The 16,530-nt window shown below is 41.7% G+C and overlaps 1 protein-coding gene across 1 annotated transcript; it reads right to left on the minus strand.

Annotated features, from left to right (window-relative positions):
* Positions 1-294: 294 nt before the first annotated feature.
* Positions 295-16,193, minus strand: tes (testis derived transcript (3 LIM domains)). Its single transcript, XM_061823642.1, has 8 exons — positions 15,710-16,193; positions 11,597-11,682; positions 9,879-9,951; positions 8,345-8,812; positions 6,209-6,637; positions 3,105-3,320; positions 2,303-2,461; positions 295-660 (listed from the first exon to the last, which is right to left on the minus strand). Exons 1-8 carry the CDS (start codon positions 15,734-15,736, stop codon positions 469-471), a joined length of 1,650 nt encoding a protein of 549 aa, XP_061679626.1. The 5' UTR covers positions 15,737-16,193; the 3' UTR covers positions 295-468.
* Positions 16,194-16,530: the final 337 nt, after the last annotated feature.

Raw genomic sequence — 16,530 nt, forward strand, 5'->3', positions numbered from 1 at the left:
TAACCTTATCCATCTAGTATAATTATTTCATATCATAGCAAATGAGACAACATTTGTTCTTACAAGGGCCTCTAGAAATGGCTGAATGTGCCCTCAAATGGTCGCCTCAAATTGAAATAAAAAAATCCCGTGTGCACGACCAACTCAATTGTTAGTCATTGAAAAGTCGACCGTTTGTCCGGTACACATGCTTCCAATTTGGCAGCAATCGGACAAAATCTCAAGGACTAGTTCTAACAATGACTCCTTGGAAAATACAAAATGGCTGCTTTAAACCAAAACAGACAACCGTGAAATCAGCAAATATTCAGTCATTTATTCACATTTTAAAGATACATCATAATGGAGTTGTTCTGAAAATAAACCGTCACGTGACTGAGACCTGAATCATCAAAAAAAGTACAAACTTAAAGGCACTCCCTCAATGGATTCCCCCGCAACGCCGCGCTGCCATTTTGAATTCCACTCCTAAGCGGGTGCGTTCTTCTTGCACTCGACAGAGCAGAAGAGTTTTCCCTGCGCCGCCATGAAGCGCTGGCCCATCAGAACCTTGGCGCAGCCCGAGCACTTGAAGCACTGCGGCGCCGCGTGCCAGTGGTGCGCACCGTACGACACGCGCTGGGCCTCGGGCTCCACCGCTTCACCGCACCCCGCGCATTTCTGTGGACGTAAAAGGCAGTGTAGTTGTTCACGGAGCAAAATCAAAAACAAAGCAGCCTTTTTAAGCACACTGCAGCAGTATGCATAGTTAGCACAATAGTACAGCGAATAGATACGGATAATGGAGATCGGACCAAATAGTTCTTCGGGACTGAACGTTCTGTCCAGAAATAGGGTCCATTTGCCACTTAAAATGTTAGTTGCAGAACTGCCCGTTTTTGTTTACTCGTGCTGGAAAAGTATAAGACGTCAAAATAATATTACTAAATCCTATTCCAAAAGACGTGTCTCCCGTGCCGGCCATACTGAATTGATGTGGCGGCCATATCGCGATGGCTACGTTATATCATGTAGAATGGCTGCAGCATGAACTCTGAGACTTACAAAACAAGTTTTTGGAGTCTCGACCATGCAATTTTTGTCTTGTTTTTTTTTTTTTGTCAAGTCATTTACCCCTGGCAACAGATTTGGAACTAGGACGCACACGATTCCTCGCAGCTCATGAAAGGGACTTGGCCTATGACAACTATTGTAGCTCAACAATGTCACCATGACCAAGCACCAATGTGGCAAGTTTTAATAAAAAGGGAAACGGTCATACATTTTCAATTTTTATTCCATAGCTTTTTATAATAACTTTGCACCACAAACAAAAATTTAAGTTAAGTTAATTTGTGTATTTTTTCTAAAGGCCACAAGGGGGCACTCGAGCGGAAAAGGTAAGAGTGAGACCGGTGGGATATATGTACCGAGGAAGTGACTTTTACCGGCCCTGTTAGCGCTGTGCTAATGTGTTGCTGCTGTGTTACTGGCGTGTCTCAGTGATATTTACCGGTAAGTTTTATTTTAACCGGCCCTGTTAGCATTAGCGCCGCGCTAGCGTTAGCACCGCGCTAGTGTTAAACCCTCTGTGTACCGCCTTTGTAAATATCTCGTGTTTCAATGTGGGTTTCAATGTGGGCACTTGCGGATTTTACACAGCTGCGGCCTATCTATGTACCAAATGGTATTTCCTTTACAAATGTACTCGGTGAGGCTCTGTAGGCCGGGAATTACGGTATATCAAATGACCCTCGCCATTAGTGGATTTGATCGAGGTTCCACTTGACTTAAATGCTTGCATTAAAATGTTTCTCAACAGAGTCATAGAACATAAAACATATTTCCAAGTATTTTATAGGCTTTGTTTGTACGTGTTGCTGCTCTGTGTGTTGTTTGAAGGTTTGGAATCACCCTCATGTCTATGCTCATTTCCATTAGCCCGTCTATAGCATTCCCCATTACATTGCTGCAATAAGCTAGCGTATTTTTGTTGGATGTGATAATTTGACAGTGTTTATGTCTCTCTTCAGTTTTACTGGAAATTTTAACTGGGAGTGGAAAAATGAACAGCTTGACGCAAGCATTTGAGTCAGTGAGCTAGTAAATGACTTTGTACCGCAGTATAGCCATCGTATGCCTCGCCGCAGTGTAGCTGTTCACACAGACTGCAATCACCGTCTTTGCAGCGTTTCAAACAATAGTGCATTTGTTCATGTAGCAAGCAATAATTAGGCAATGTTTGACTAGCTGAGAGGCGACTGGAAAATGTGTCGTTTAGTTAAACGCGTCTTTAATCGTGACCGAGCGCAATCCGCCTTACCACTGCATAGTTGTTCATGTAGCATTGCGTGCAAACGGGCTTGTCCTGCTCCATCACGTACGTCTCTCCGGCCAGGATCAGGTCGCAGTCGAAGCAGCAGAAGTGCTTCAGATGCCAGTTTTGGCCCTCGGCCTGTGTGTACTCGTTGCAGAAGATCAGCTATCAAGGCACAAAACGCTCAAAATGAGCGATTACTCACCACCAGGGGGTTTCCTGCATCAAAAATGTAAACCTCTGTCCATCTTTAAAAGGGAGATCCACTGGTTTGCATTGAAAATATATCCAATAGGTCATGTAATATGTCCTCTAACATGACAATGTGATGTTAAATCATCTCTCATTTAATAGTGTTTTGAGAAGATTTTTTTAATCGACAATTACAAATTTTCAGGGGCGCTGCCATTTGCGCGAGTCACATGACCTACGTGCGCGGATGTGACGTGTACCGTGCCGCAACAAAGGATCTATTACATGGGACACCATTTTGCCCAGTGCTGATTTCTCGGATTTATCCTCATCTGATGAAGAAATAGCAGAATCGGTTCATCGGAAAAACGGAGGAATACTTCCATACACAGCCGTGAGAATCTTCTCAAAACACTATGAAATGAAAGAGGATTTAACATCACATTGTCATATTACATGACCTATTGGATACATTGTTCATGCAAACCACTGGATTTCCCCTTTTAACTGGAAAACCTCTGACATCATGTTAACTGTTATTTCTTGATCAAAAGGAAAAAAGTGAGGTCAAAATTTCCTCCGCAATTTTCAAATCTTATCTGTCGACGGGTCATACCTCATCGCAGCCGGCGCAGCGCGGCTTTTCGCTGTCGCCGTAGTGGCGTCCGCAGTAGAGCTTGCCGCGCTTCCAGAAGTAAATCATGTCCACCAGCAGCTCTTGGCAGGTGCAGCACACGAAGCAGGCCGGGTGCCACAGCTTGTCGTAGCCCGCCCGCTCGGCGTACACCGCCGGGTCGCCCACGAGCATCGGCTGAGCGCAGTGGCGGCACGACTGCGGGGAGGGAGGTACACATGAGGACTTTTTGCGACATTTTCATTTGGTAAGGGGATAAAAAGTCTATTTTTGGTGACCTGTGACACAGTTAGCATGTGTAAGAGAGTCCAAAATCCAAATAAAAGTCCTCACGTCAGTGTGTTAAATGCCAGGAAATGGCGGCTAATTGTCACTGAAAGCTTAATTACTCCAGCACGTTGCGTTCATTGTTGCGCTGATAACACAATAACTGTTTGGTGCCAAACAAGTACACAATGCAGCCAAACATCCGGTGTCACACTGCAATGCTTTGATGTGACCTTTGGACCTTCTTTTTTATTGGCCTGACGTAAAACTGAAAACGTTGAGAACCGGCACATTATTTTCTTTGGATTAATGGCGGAACAAAAGTCGACACAAGCTATAGGGAACTTCCGCAAAACAGCATTTCATCATTCATAAGTTTGGCCCCTCCCGACCCCTGGAAGCTAACCTCTGTCATTTGCAGAAAAATGTACGGATTTCCTATTTTTGTGCTCAGGCCAAAACCATGTGTAATATTAAAAAAATAAATGGTTTGGCGCCAACTTGCTGTCAAGGAACTAAGTAAGGGGAGGAGCTTCATTTCGTCAGCTAAAGAAAAAAAAGTTGTCCTATTTAAAATTCAAAATACATTTAAGTTTTGTTTTTTTTTAATTTAATGTTCTTTGGTGAAAATGTATTTTTTGTAATTTAGTTTTTAATGAAAAAATGAAATTTTACTTTTAAACAGGTTACAAATGTTGAATGTTATATCAGGTTTGAATTTTAATTTAAAAAAAAAAAGAAGGAAAATTTGTCACCTCTATTGAAAGTTAGAGCAGAAGTTGAATATTACAAGATATCACACGTATATTGATGTTATTTTATCCTTTAAATGTGTTTGACTGCTTAGCACATGTTGACCTACAGTATATTGAATTGATTTTAAGCATTTTCCTACACAAAGTAAAGTAGGTAGCAATGTTTCCTCTAAGCTGCGCAACAGTGCATTTGCGCACTTGTCGCACACTCTCAGCGCAGATGATAGATCCAACGCAGTGAACTACACAGCCTGGCGTCTTTTTTTTTTTTTTTTTTTTAATCACGGCAGCACACTGCCTCTCACAACGAGCTGCTGCCCGGTGTGACGGTCTGAGCGCTCCTCCGTGCTGAAAAGTCTCCTTGTGATGAATGTGCATGCGTTACTAACAGGGGAACTCTGAGTACGTAGCAGGCGCTTATGGCCCCATCACACCACGACGTTCTGGTCAGCGTTCTATCGCGTTTGAGGAAACGTTGGTAGTCGCCCATGGTCGCCGGGATAGCACCAGAAGAGCGTTGTTTGAACGCCAGTGAACGTCAATGATCGCTGGGAATCGGCTGAGAACGCCGGTCCGGAAAAAAAGTTTTGAACATGCACAAAAGTTCTCACAGAGACCAGCGTTCATCAACGTTTAATTTTAAACGCTGGAGAACGTTTAAGAATGTTCGTGGAACGTTTTACTAAGGTTCGCCGAGCGTTGCACGCGTTTGGCTATCGTTAGTCAGTCGTAACTCGAGCTTTACTTGGTTGTTACTTAATCGTTTGCTTTGCAGTGAACGACTTACTGGCGACCTGTCAACGACCACTGAACAATCCCCTAGCGCACACAGCGTGTAACTAAAGTCAAACGAACATCCTTTGGCGTCCATTGAGCGTCATTCGTGCGTTTCGAGAACGTCCATGCATATGGGTATATAAACCGATGCTTTGCATTCTTACTTGCAGCGCTAGTTGCTGAAGTCCGCACCCCACCTTTTTTTCGTCTAGGCGCCATGATGCTGACTGTTCAAACTCACGAGAACAACTGAAGTGACTATGAAATTTCCAACGTTTTCGTTCCCGTTCCACTGTAAAAATTAAACGCCAGCAAAACGCTACTCTGTCGTTATTCACCCGTTTAGTCACACGCTCAACACGCTTGTCTAACGTTGACAAATCGTTCGGCGCGCGCCAGTGACACATTAGCACACCCTAATGGTTTTTAGGGGTATCTTATTTGGTCGCTGTTACACGGTTCTCGTGCGTTAGACACGCGTTAGTCATGCATTAGACACACGTTAATCACACGCCAGATGTGTCATCCTCATTTGAGAACGCTGAAAAATAGAACAATTCAAATGTTCAGAGAACGTTGACCAGAACGTCATGGTGTGACGGGACCATTACTGGGAAATCTCCCGCTCTCATAGTTCGCCTTCTTCTACATAGAGGGAGTTAACATACGTTATATCCTAACCCGAAAACAAAAGATGATAAAAAGACATACACATATATGTATGTTTGCTGTGTTGGTCTTTCTGAGACGTCCATAGCGAACATGAACGCTCAGCAACAAGTTGTCGAATGGCACAGGAAGCACGGATGGGGACGTTTCAGACTGGCCGAAAGTTAACAAGATATTTGCGCATGGGCATTAACACAAGGAGACTTTCCAACACCAGGAGCGCTCAGACCGTCACACCAGCCACACTAGGCACACACTCTACTTCCTCGTTTACCTGACTCCGCCCCCTCCGCTCTTAAAGGGGTAATTACAATTGTTGTCTATTGTTAAAATTCAAAGCACAGACGATACAGTGCTCAAAAAGCTAATTCTGTATTTTAAATATAGGCGGCAACATAACATTAACCCTAAAACTGTTTGGGAGCATCATTCAGCTTTCAACATGCATTGCTAGAGATATTCTGCAAGCAATAATTCAGTTTTACGGCAAGAAACGGGGATATCATTATGGGTTAAAAAAATAAATGAAACAAAGGGAACATTGGTAGGTGCTCGCTCCACAATATTGTGTACGAGACAAAAGGAAATTAATAAGAACGGTAAAGTAAGGGTCCTTACGAAGCTTTGTTGGGGGGCTCCCGAGGCAGTCATGGCTCCGGCGGTGGCAGCGGTACCCACGGCGCCTCCAGCCGATGCGGCCCCTGCCCCTCCAGCTCCGGCGGCCCCCTTGAGACCTGCAGTTCCTGGCCCTGCTGCTTTGGTCCCTCCAGCCCCACCTGGTCCACCTTGACCCGCCGCCGCCGAAGCCTGCACCTGCGCCATCTCCTCGGGCAGCCTCACATCACCGACACCCAGCGCCTCCTCCTTGTACTTGCGCACGAACTGTTGCATCTTCTTGACTTCGGCGGGGCTCAGCTCGTGGCACTTGGCCGGGTCCTGGTCGTGCTCGGGCAACTGGCGGGCCATCTGCTGCCGGCGGTACGCGGCGCCTTCCGTGCCCGCCACGGGGCGCTTCTCGGGTGGGAGCAGCTCAATGTAGCGCACAGCCTGCGAGGAAAGAAAGCAAAAAAAAAAAAAAAAAAATGGACCAATCATGGAAGAGAAGGAGGAAAATATTTGGCTGTAAGATACGACCAGAGACCAAACATCCAAGAATGCAAGTGTTGTGATGCACTGAAAATGAAGACACAACATTTTCACCTACGATATGCGCACTTAAAGCACAAAAAAAAAAATGTATGGGAAGGAACAATTATTTTTTAAAAAGGCCAGTTCTGCTTGGAATTATTACTCAGCAGGCCTTGTCTTCATCCAAATGTATCACCTTGATGTTTCTTGATAAATAGTTTTGAGAAAATATGCATGAAAACTGCAATTTTATTTCACCTATCTATGACCTTTTAATAGCAGGGTTACGCTGCATATAAAATAATGAAATGCTGGATTCATGACATGAAATTTGCCCCTTTCCCAAGTCCTCTTTTCTGTGGCCAGCGGGACAAGCCGAAAGGAAAAGAACGAGACTTTTTGTACTCTTGGTTTACATTTGGAGGGGTTTGCTGTTCTTTTTTGACTGAACTTTGGCGTCCTCTAGTGTTCCTTGGCGATTACTGGTTTGCTAAAACATGGCAATGTAAGTAAACGTAAAAATACAGCTTGTAAAAATTAGTTTATTAAAACTACGACTAATTAATATTAATTTAAGTGTAAATAAAAAAATAAAATATAATAATACACACATACAAATACATTCAAACAAACTATTTAAAATAAAAAAAATAGATACACTATAAAAATTAAAACTAATAAAATGAATTATATTTGGAAATCAAGTCTATAGTAGGGTTGGCATTAAAAATAATCTCTATGTAATTTGGAGAATTTACCAAATAATTAATATTTTACTGTTTTGAATACTGTCTGGATTTATTAATATTTTATATACAATAAAGCCTCCCTGTTTTCGAACAAATCGGTTCTCGAACGAAAATGTTTAGATTTTTTTGCTTCTGTTTTCCAACGAAAAACGGTACTCGAATGCCACCCGGAAATGACATAACGCGCGCGGCGCAACCAGCGCACTTTTGTTATTCAGTATAAGGCAACCTCTGCACACAAACATGTCCCGGTAGTGACTGTTGTTTTTCTTCATATGGAGGACTACCGTATTAACCCCCAATCATGGCTTCTTAGAAGGCAAGTTGCTTGTTTAAAGTTATTCTGCACTTTTGTTAATAATAAAAAAAAAAAAGTTTACAAGGCTGGGGGCCAAGTCCCTACAGATACAGAAATCACTCTCAGCTTAGCGTACTCGACTACTAAAGCATACATTTTAAGCAGAAAATATATTTCTTAAATTATTTTATGAAATAAAGTAGTTAAACTATACATGTATTTCTACTATGCAGTTTATTATCAGGAAAAGCAAAAAAAATTCTTTAAAAATCCTAATTTTTATGCTTAGAACGCATTATTTCTTTTTTTCATTCATTGTAATGGGAAACATTGATTCGGTATACGAACAAAATCACTTCTCGAAATGTTTTCTGGAACGGATTGTGGTCGAGAACCGAGGCATCACTGTATACTGTCACATGTCTGTATGGTTAAAGGTCAACTTCTCATACCTGCTGAAGTTTAGCGAGCAAACTAGCTATCATGGCATAATTTATCAATCAATTTCTTAGTCAATTATCGCATTGTTATATCCATCACTCAAACGTGTATATATATATATGAGATAAAATCACTTACCACATATTTGTTAGCCACAGGGGGCGCCCACTCATACGTGACGGACTTGAGAGGCTCGTCTTTGGCGACTGGCACTACGTTAGCTGGAGTGGAACTGACGTGAACGCTCGCTGTGTTCGCCTTGCCGGGGGGAACGCTAGGATGTGCCGGCCGGGCATAGACACCGCCGGACGGCGGAGCTTTTGAGGCTGCTTGGAGGCATCCAGGCGCCGTACCAATTGAGGATGCCTGGATGCCACTAGGCGGGGTGCCAACTGAGGCTGCAGCCGGCGGGACTGAACCTGCGGCTATAGCGGCGGCTTGAGGTACTGCTGCGGCGGAGACTGCGGCAGCGGGTAACACGGTGTGGGCGGTGGCGGGGCCGCCAAGCGTGATGGTGACGGCGTTGCCGCGATACACGGGGACGCCGTCCGTCTTCAGCTTGGCGATGAGGCCGGTGTACTTGGTGTCCTCAAAGAGTTTCCCCACCTGCAAGGACATTGAGGCCAATCAGAAAAGCAACAAAAAAGGCATTTGGGGACAAGGCGCAACAACCAAAAACTTCATATTCATTTAGAAATGTGCAGTGAGAAATGTGTAAAAAAATTGAAAAATATAATTTACTAAAATAAATGTCTTTGATAAAAATTATTATCCTGAAACAACTTTTAAAAATGTACCAATTCAATCAACACAATAAAAATTAAATGCAAACAGAAACATCCAATCTAACCCACTTTGAAATGTCTCAAAAAAATACAACAATGCAAGTAAGTCAGTAAGTAACACTAAAGGGATTCATAAAATATGTTTTTAGAAGTGGAAAATTCTAATTGAGCAATTTAATCCATTTTTAAGAATGTAAAAAAAATAGTAATAAAGTAAAAAATGGTAAATGGAGTGCACTTAACACTACAGTATCATGACAGGCGCTAATCCACAATGGTAGAAATTTTTAAATCATAATAATTAAATGCTCCCTTCTTCAAATGAATAAAAAATAAAATAAATTTAAAAAAATTTGTTACTTAAAGTTACACTTGACTGAACCCATAGAAATAGATACATGTATAGCATTAAACACATAAAAAATTGTGATTAAGTAAAAAATGGTAAATGGAGTGCACTTTTTTAACACTACAGTATCATGAAAGGCGCTCACCGACGATGGTAGAAATTTTTAAATCATAATAATTAAATGCTCCTTTCTTCAAATGAATAAAAAAATAAATAAAATAACAAAAAAAAATTTAGTTACTTAAAATTACACTTGACTGAACCCATAGAAATAGATACAAGTATAGCAATGAACATATATAAATTCATGAAACAATATATATATATATAATATATATATATATATATATATATATATATATATATATATATATATATATATATAACATACAAGTGACTAAACACGTGTGAATATGAAAAAAAAGGGAAAAATGTGAAATGGCACTAAAGTTAACCTTATATAATTAAGTCCCAAAAATGTAAATAAATAATAAGAAAAGTGTTTAAAGTAGAAGGAGACGCTTTCGGAGCTGCTGACCTTTTTGTTCTCCTCCGAGTTCATCTGCACGTTGTGTTCCGCCAAGCCACATTTGCAGTTACGACAGATTTTTCTGCAACAAACAACGGCGGCCCGACGATTCATTAACGTCACTCAAACACATCCAAATGGCTGAATTTCAATCTCCGGACCGGTTGAGCTTTTTGAGGTCAACAATTATGAACGCAATTGTTTATGACTCTTATAACATATGTTGATAATTACAACTGAAGAGAGGCCTTGAGTAAAAGTGCATGAACGCATTTACTGTACAATTTAGCCAAGACGTGATTGCCGACAGGTTTAAGAACAAAATGGAGAGCCTTTGTGTTATGACATCAGTCAACTGTTGCCAATTAAGTCTCCAGTCTGCAGTTTTCTCCCAAACCGCTCTTCTGAGTCAGAACACACAGGCCAGAATCTACTAATGACTCATTGTGTGAGTTCATGCGCCGTGCTCAACAAAGCACTCGTGTCACTTGTTAATGAAGTTCACCACTGGAGATTGTTCCGGAACAAAAACGCGGAGCTCAGCAACAAAACACCGTCACATTTTACATCATATCTTGTATTTTAATTCCCTTTTTGTGTGTTTACATGTGCTTGGGAGCTGTTGCCGAGTTCGACTAAGAGTAGGCTAAAGGTAAAGGTTAGTTAGTAGTGAAGAGTTAGGAATTCCTAAGGAATCTTTTTTTTTTTTTAATTCAAAAAAGGTGCCAAATAAGAAATTGAAACGACTGTCGTTCCACATACAAAGCATACACATATTACTTTCTTTTCATCAGGAGATATTTTGTCATGCGGCACGGTGCTTCAGCTGTTAAAGGGTTGGCCTCACAGTTCTAAGGACCCGGGTTCGATCCCGGCCCCGCCTGTGTGGAGTTTGCATGTTCTCCCCATTGCCTGTGTGGGTTTTCTCCGGGAACTCCGGTTTCCTCCCACAAACCATGCAACACTAATTGGACACTCTAAATTGCCCCTAGGTGTGATTATGAGTGCGGCTGTTTGTCTCGATGTCCCCTGCGATTGGCTGGCAACCAGTTCAGGGTGTACCCCGCCTCCTGCCCGTTGACAGCTGGGATAGGCTCCAGCACTCAAGGCGACCCTTCTGAGGATAAGCGGCAAAGAAACTAGATGAATGGATGGATATTTTTCTATATGCTATGTAATAACTTTTCACTCGTTAGCCACTTGCGATAAAAACAAGATATTTTAGCCGCATCATTAAAAATGGGAGTCACTGGTGGTGTAGTGGTACACACGCCTGCCTTTGGCGCGGGCAGCGTTGGATCGATTCCCGCTCAGTGACGGTGTCGATATCTGCCCTGCGACTGACTGGCGACCAGTTCAGGGTGTATTCCGCCTTTTACCCGAAGCTCGCGAGGATAGGCTCCGGCTTTCCCGCAAGCCTTGTGGGGATAACCGGCTTGGATAATGACATGACATTAAATATGCCGCAGGGTTCACAAAAAAGTATCTGCTTCTCATCCGGAACGGTATATATACTGTAGTTATATACACACACACACGTACTTGTGCAAAAACTTCATAACCAATTTCTGGTATATAGAGAGTGGAATAACGGTATATAATTGGACAACTGAGTCTCAAAGGAGTCCATGGAAATATGTCTAGAAGTCCACAATTAAAGTGAAAGGAGAAAGTAGCGCAATAAGTGATGAACACCAAGGCGAGTTCAGCCTGGGTGGAGGTCTCACCTCCAGAAATGAAGCTCGAACCCTTCGCACTTGTCTTTACACTTGAGGCAGGAAGCGCCCGCGCCAAACTCGTGTCCGAGCGTCATCTGAAACACAAACAACACGTTTATGTTGAGGAGAAATTTCACGAGGTTCACAATCCAATACTGTATCTATTCGTGAACATGCACGGCACAGCGTGTCACCCGGTGACTCAGCGTGGTTCCTCAACAAAGGTGACTCATGTGTGGCACTTCCTCCTTTTCTGACACTCACATTTGACCAAAGAGTAGACTTAAGGTTGTGGCGCTTGCTCATGCCACTGAACATGGAAAATGTACACTTACTATGGGCTTTTGTTTATAATTGTACTTAAAAAAAAGATAGATAGATAGATAGATAGATAGATAGATAGATAGATAGATAGATAGATAGATAGATAGATAGATAGATAGATAGATAGATAGATAGATAGATAGATAGATAGATAGATAGATAGATAGATAGATAGATAGATAGATAGATAGATAGATAGATAGATAGATAGATAGATAGATAGATCGACAGACAAACAGATAGATAGATAGATAGATAGATCGACAGACAACAGAGATAGATAGATAGATAGATAGATAGATAGATAGATAGATAGATAGATAGATAGATAGATAGATAGATAGATAGATAGATAGATAGATAGATAGATAGATAGATAGATAGATAGATAATGAGCTCCAGCACTCCCTGCGACCCTCGTTAGGATAAGCGGCAAAGAAAAGAGACAGACAGACAGACAGATAGATAGATCAAGCACATGCTAACATAAATACCATGTGGCAGACAGCAGAGGGTGAACAGCGCTTTAAAGATATTTCCATAAAAAAATTGAAATTATTTCTTAAAGCCATTTTTAAAAATGCAAAAAAAAAAAAACAAATCCAGGTAATCCCATGTTTTAAACATTTTATTTAACATGGGGAAAAAAAAAGAATGACTTTACCCCATTTTGAAGAATTGTATTTTTGAAGTCCCTTATGAAACCACTTTAAGGTTGAGGAGGAATAAAAATGATTCATTCAACCAATTTTAAAAATATGACAAAATAAGTAAAAATGATTAAAGCTACTTTGAACCATGGATAACAAAAACAAACTCCTTTTTAAGAGAAAAAAATCTTTACCATGTAAAAAAAAAATGTGGAAATTGAAAACTTTTTATAGAATGCAAAAAGTAAAAATGATTATAGACATTTCTATGACAATCTGGGATATAATTGTCTTACAGTATTTCCATTTTTTTACATCGATTTACAGTGGCTAGTTTACATGGTTCTAGGTTTAGTTTATCACTATTAATAATTTTAAACTGACCCTTTGGCACAGTTACTAAACATTCTTTTTCTATCATTTCCTAAACATTCTATTTCTATCATTTCTTTGGGATTTGAAAGATTCCACTAAAAGATTAGGCACATCCCTGAAGAACATCTGCAATTTGACTTGTCAGACATTTGCGAGTGTGACTTCCTTCCTTGTGGGTGCAGATGTTTCCACGGAACATCTGCTTGAGGACACAAAGAAGAGCGAAGACAGCTGTGGGGATGAGCATTCAGCCTTTTACTGTGTTTATCTCTGGCTGGGATTAAAATTAGACGCCTTAGCAAGCCTGTCTGGGTCACCCGGCAGCTCAACAAAACATCACTTTATGCGTCTGTGAACACGCTAACAAAGACTCTGCCCAAATGGGTCTGACTCTCAACGCATTAAAAACAGCACCCCCGCCCTTAAAAAAAACAAAAACTAGTCAGTGTGCAGTGAAAAGCGAGCGTCTCAAAATCTTTTTTGCAAAGAACGAATACAGTTCTCTGACAAATCTTGTTACAGATTATAGATCAAATCAATTTTCCCCATTGAAACAAATTGAAATGCCAATAATCCGTTCCAGATCGCCAAGCAAAAGACCACAATTTTCGGATAACTTATTTTTAACCAACAAAATAGCACTGTATTGTAGAAAAAAAATAAAGGGAGATGGAAAGAAATGAGGATATGAAGTTTGATTACAGTACCACTGTAGTATTTGTACATATGATGTGTGCCTTGGTCAAGTTTAGTCGGCCAATTAGTCGAGATGTGTGGGTCTGGGTGTGAGTTGTGGTCAACAGCAGCTCTTAGCAAGTGTTCTCATTTGTATGTGCGTTTGAACAATTGAATAAAAGGTTTATCTGCGAATGTGGCTCTCTTTGACCGCATAATCACTCCATCTGTTCGACTTCACTCACGTTTGCTTGTGACTAAAAAATTGGGGTACAAGAGAAAAATGTAAAACGAAATTAACCGATTATTTGTAACTCGGAACACAAAAGACTCATAAGTTGTAAGTGAAAACACGATATTGATGTGCTTTTCTGTCATGTCGCGAGCCATACTTTGGAAGTAGGAGCAAACTTACGATATGCTGAGGCTTGAGTGATGAAAAATATGTAGCAAATCAGACTACTGTGGTCAAATCGTCTTTGCCATTTTTTGGTGAATGGAACGACCAGTCAAACACAAAAATACAAACTGAAAATGCTTGCAAGGAGCTGCTGTAAACCACAACTCACACCTTGACGCTCACGTTGAAGTTAAGAGTCAACCTGACTCAAGCTCCAGATGTCATTGACTAGACCACGCCTCTTAAAGGCACACATCAAACATATGAATTCTATAGGACATACATTATTTATGCTAAATAAAATCAATGAAAATGGTGGTGTTTTAGACGGTCCGGAATGGATAAATAGCATTTTGATTCATGTCAACGGGGAAATTGCTTGGTTACGCAAGTAAAATTTAGTTATGAGCTTGGTGACGGAATGAGGGAACACACTAAACAGAAACAATGGGTGATCCTGGGCCAAATGTAGTATTTCACACGCACAACAAAAAGGATTTTAACTTTAGAAAAAGGTACAACTCGTCGACTATGCCCAGTCTTTATTTTCAACAATTCCAAACGAGATTGGTGACACACTTCTCTCGCTCATCTCCCTGGTATTTCGCATTGCCTCAGCATGTCGAGTTGAGTAATAACAATGTCTGACGTTATATTTTTTTTGAGCACCGAATCTTTCGCTTTACAGAGAACGCACGTGGGGTGCCCCTGTGCTCAACGTTAAAAAAATATAAATACTATATATACTGTGTCGGGCGGCACGGTGGATCAGGGGGAAAGCGTGAGCCTCACAGTTCTGAGGTCCCGGACACGATCCGGGACCCGCCTGTGTCGAGTTTCCATGTTCTCCCCGTTGGCTGCGTGCGTTTCCTCCGGGCACTCTGGTTTCCTCCCACATCCCAAAAACATGCAACATTAATTGGACACTAAATTGCCCCAAGGTGTGATTGTGAGAGCGGCTGTTTGTCTCGATGTGCCCTGCGATTGGCTGGCAACCACCTCCTGCCAGCACCCCCCGCGACTCTTGTGAGGATAAGCAGCTAAGAAAATGGATGGATGGATATACTGTGTCCGAATTTTGCGGAAATGGATAGGTTTCCAATTACGCCATCTTGTGTGTCGTGGAGGTCAGAGAACACAGGTGATAGTTGAAGCGTAAAGTTTTTTTCTCCCGTTAATTTATCCGATTGGTCTACGGGTGGTGGTGACGTCAATGCAAACCTATCCATTGGCTGTGCTGGTCGCCACCCTCTCCCTTCATGGCAGGTTTTGAGACATTACTGGGTCTAATTGAGTGACTAACATTGCTAATTTACTGTGTCTAACTTATTGTTGACAAACACTGCGTAAAGCCATCAAGAGACCGACCCATGGTATCTTAAGATTTTAAAATACATAAAATAGTCAGTGCAAAAAAAAAAAAAAAAACACGGTGTGGGCGGGGTCGCACTAACAAAACTTTGATGTCAAGTAGGGGGCCTCAAAATATCATCTCGAGCACTTCAACTGGTCACCGGGCCCCGAGTTTGAGACCACTGCCAACTGACTAGTATGGTATAATAAATTATTGATATGGCGAACGATTAAAACCACAGACTGTGTAAAAAAAAAGAAGTTTGAACAACTTTCTGGAGTTTGCCGAGTGGCGACCACCTGCACTGCGTCCTCCTCCCGCACCTTAGCGGGGCGTTGACTCACCTTCTTCACTTCCTTCTCGATCTCCATGTTTGCTTCTCTCGGCTCTCAAAACGCACCGACCGAACCAAGTGGACGCCGCCGGGAAAGCCGTCACTAGTTGCCCGTAAAAGAGACGCGATGAGACGGACCGAAGACGACAAACTGGCCGCCTTTAATGCCACTTTCGGTTCTGGAAGGCATCCAGCCGGCTACGCAAGTGCGTCGAGGTAGCACTGCTAAAGTCAACACTTCCGGTGTTGACTTCTAAAACAAGATGATAAAGTTACGTTTACAGCGGGTGATTCTATCGTTTTTATATTATATGTTGTATGGCATACTAAGTAAAAAGAAAGTGTCAATTTGAATAAGCCATAATCATTGGGTTATTTCAGAACATATGACAGGGAGGCATCACTGGTGTTTAATTTTTAAATTAGCCACGGCGCTTTTCTTTTGCCTACTCTCGTTAACTTAACACGCCTTTCACTTTGCGCGTCCCATTCACTTTCGCGTCCCGAGCGCTGCGGACGCCTGACGGAAGTTCGGTCGGGCCAATCGAAACGACGCAATACGAACAGCAGCCAATAACCGTGCAGCAAAGGCGGGGCTTGATCCTAACAAAGGACGGGAGAACTATCCCACAACTCCTCTCTAAAATTCCCACTTGAGACTTCTTCTACGTTCATCAAGCCAACATATTTTACCTTTTTATTTTATCGCATAGAACATCTTTCAGGGTTTATTACTGCTTCAGCAATTGCCAGGAAAGAATGCGGTTTCCTGTGAGAACTTGTTCACGCTGCCACGCCCTGAAAAGTCATCAATCACTCAACTGTCAAGTC

The sequence above is a fragment of the Syngnathoides biaculeatus genome, chromosome 6 (genome assembly GCF_019802595.1).
Source record: "Syngnathoides biaculeatus isolate LvHL_M chromosome 6, ASM1980259v1, whole genome shotgun sequence".
NCBI lineage: Eukaryota > Metazoa > Chordata > Actinopteri > Syngnathiformes > Syngnathidae > Syngnathoides > Syngnathoides biaculeatus.

Excerpts from the sequence above, each read along its gene's own strand:
- tes (XM_061823642.1), bottom strand. The coding sequence starts at position 15,736 with ATGGAGATCGAGAAGGAAGTGAAGAAG. Across the intron at positions 8,813-9,878 it reads ACTCGGAGGAGAACAAAAAG|GTGGGGAAACTCTTTGAGGA; the intron begins GTCAGCAGCTCC and ends ATGTCCTTGCAG. Across the intron at positions 3,321-6,208 it reads GAGCCCCCCAACAAAGCTTC|TCGTGCCGCCACTGCGCTCA; the intron begins GTAAGGACCCTT and ends CCCTCCCCGCAG.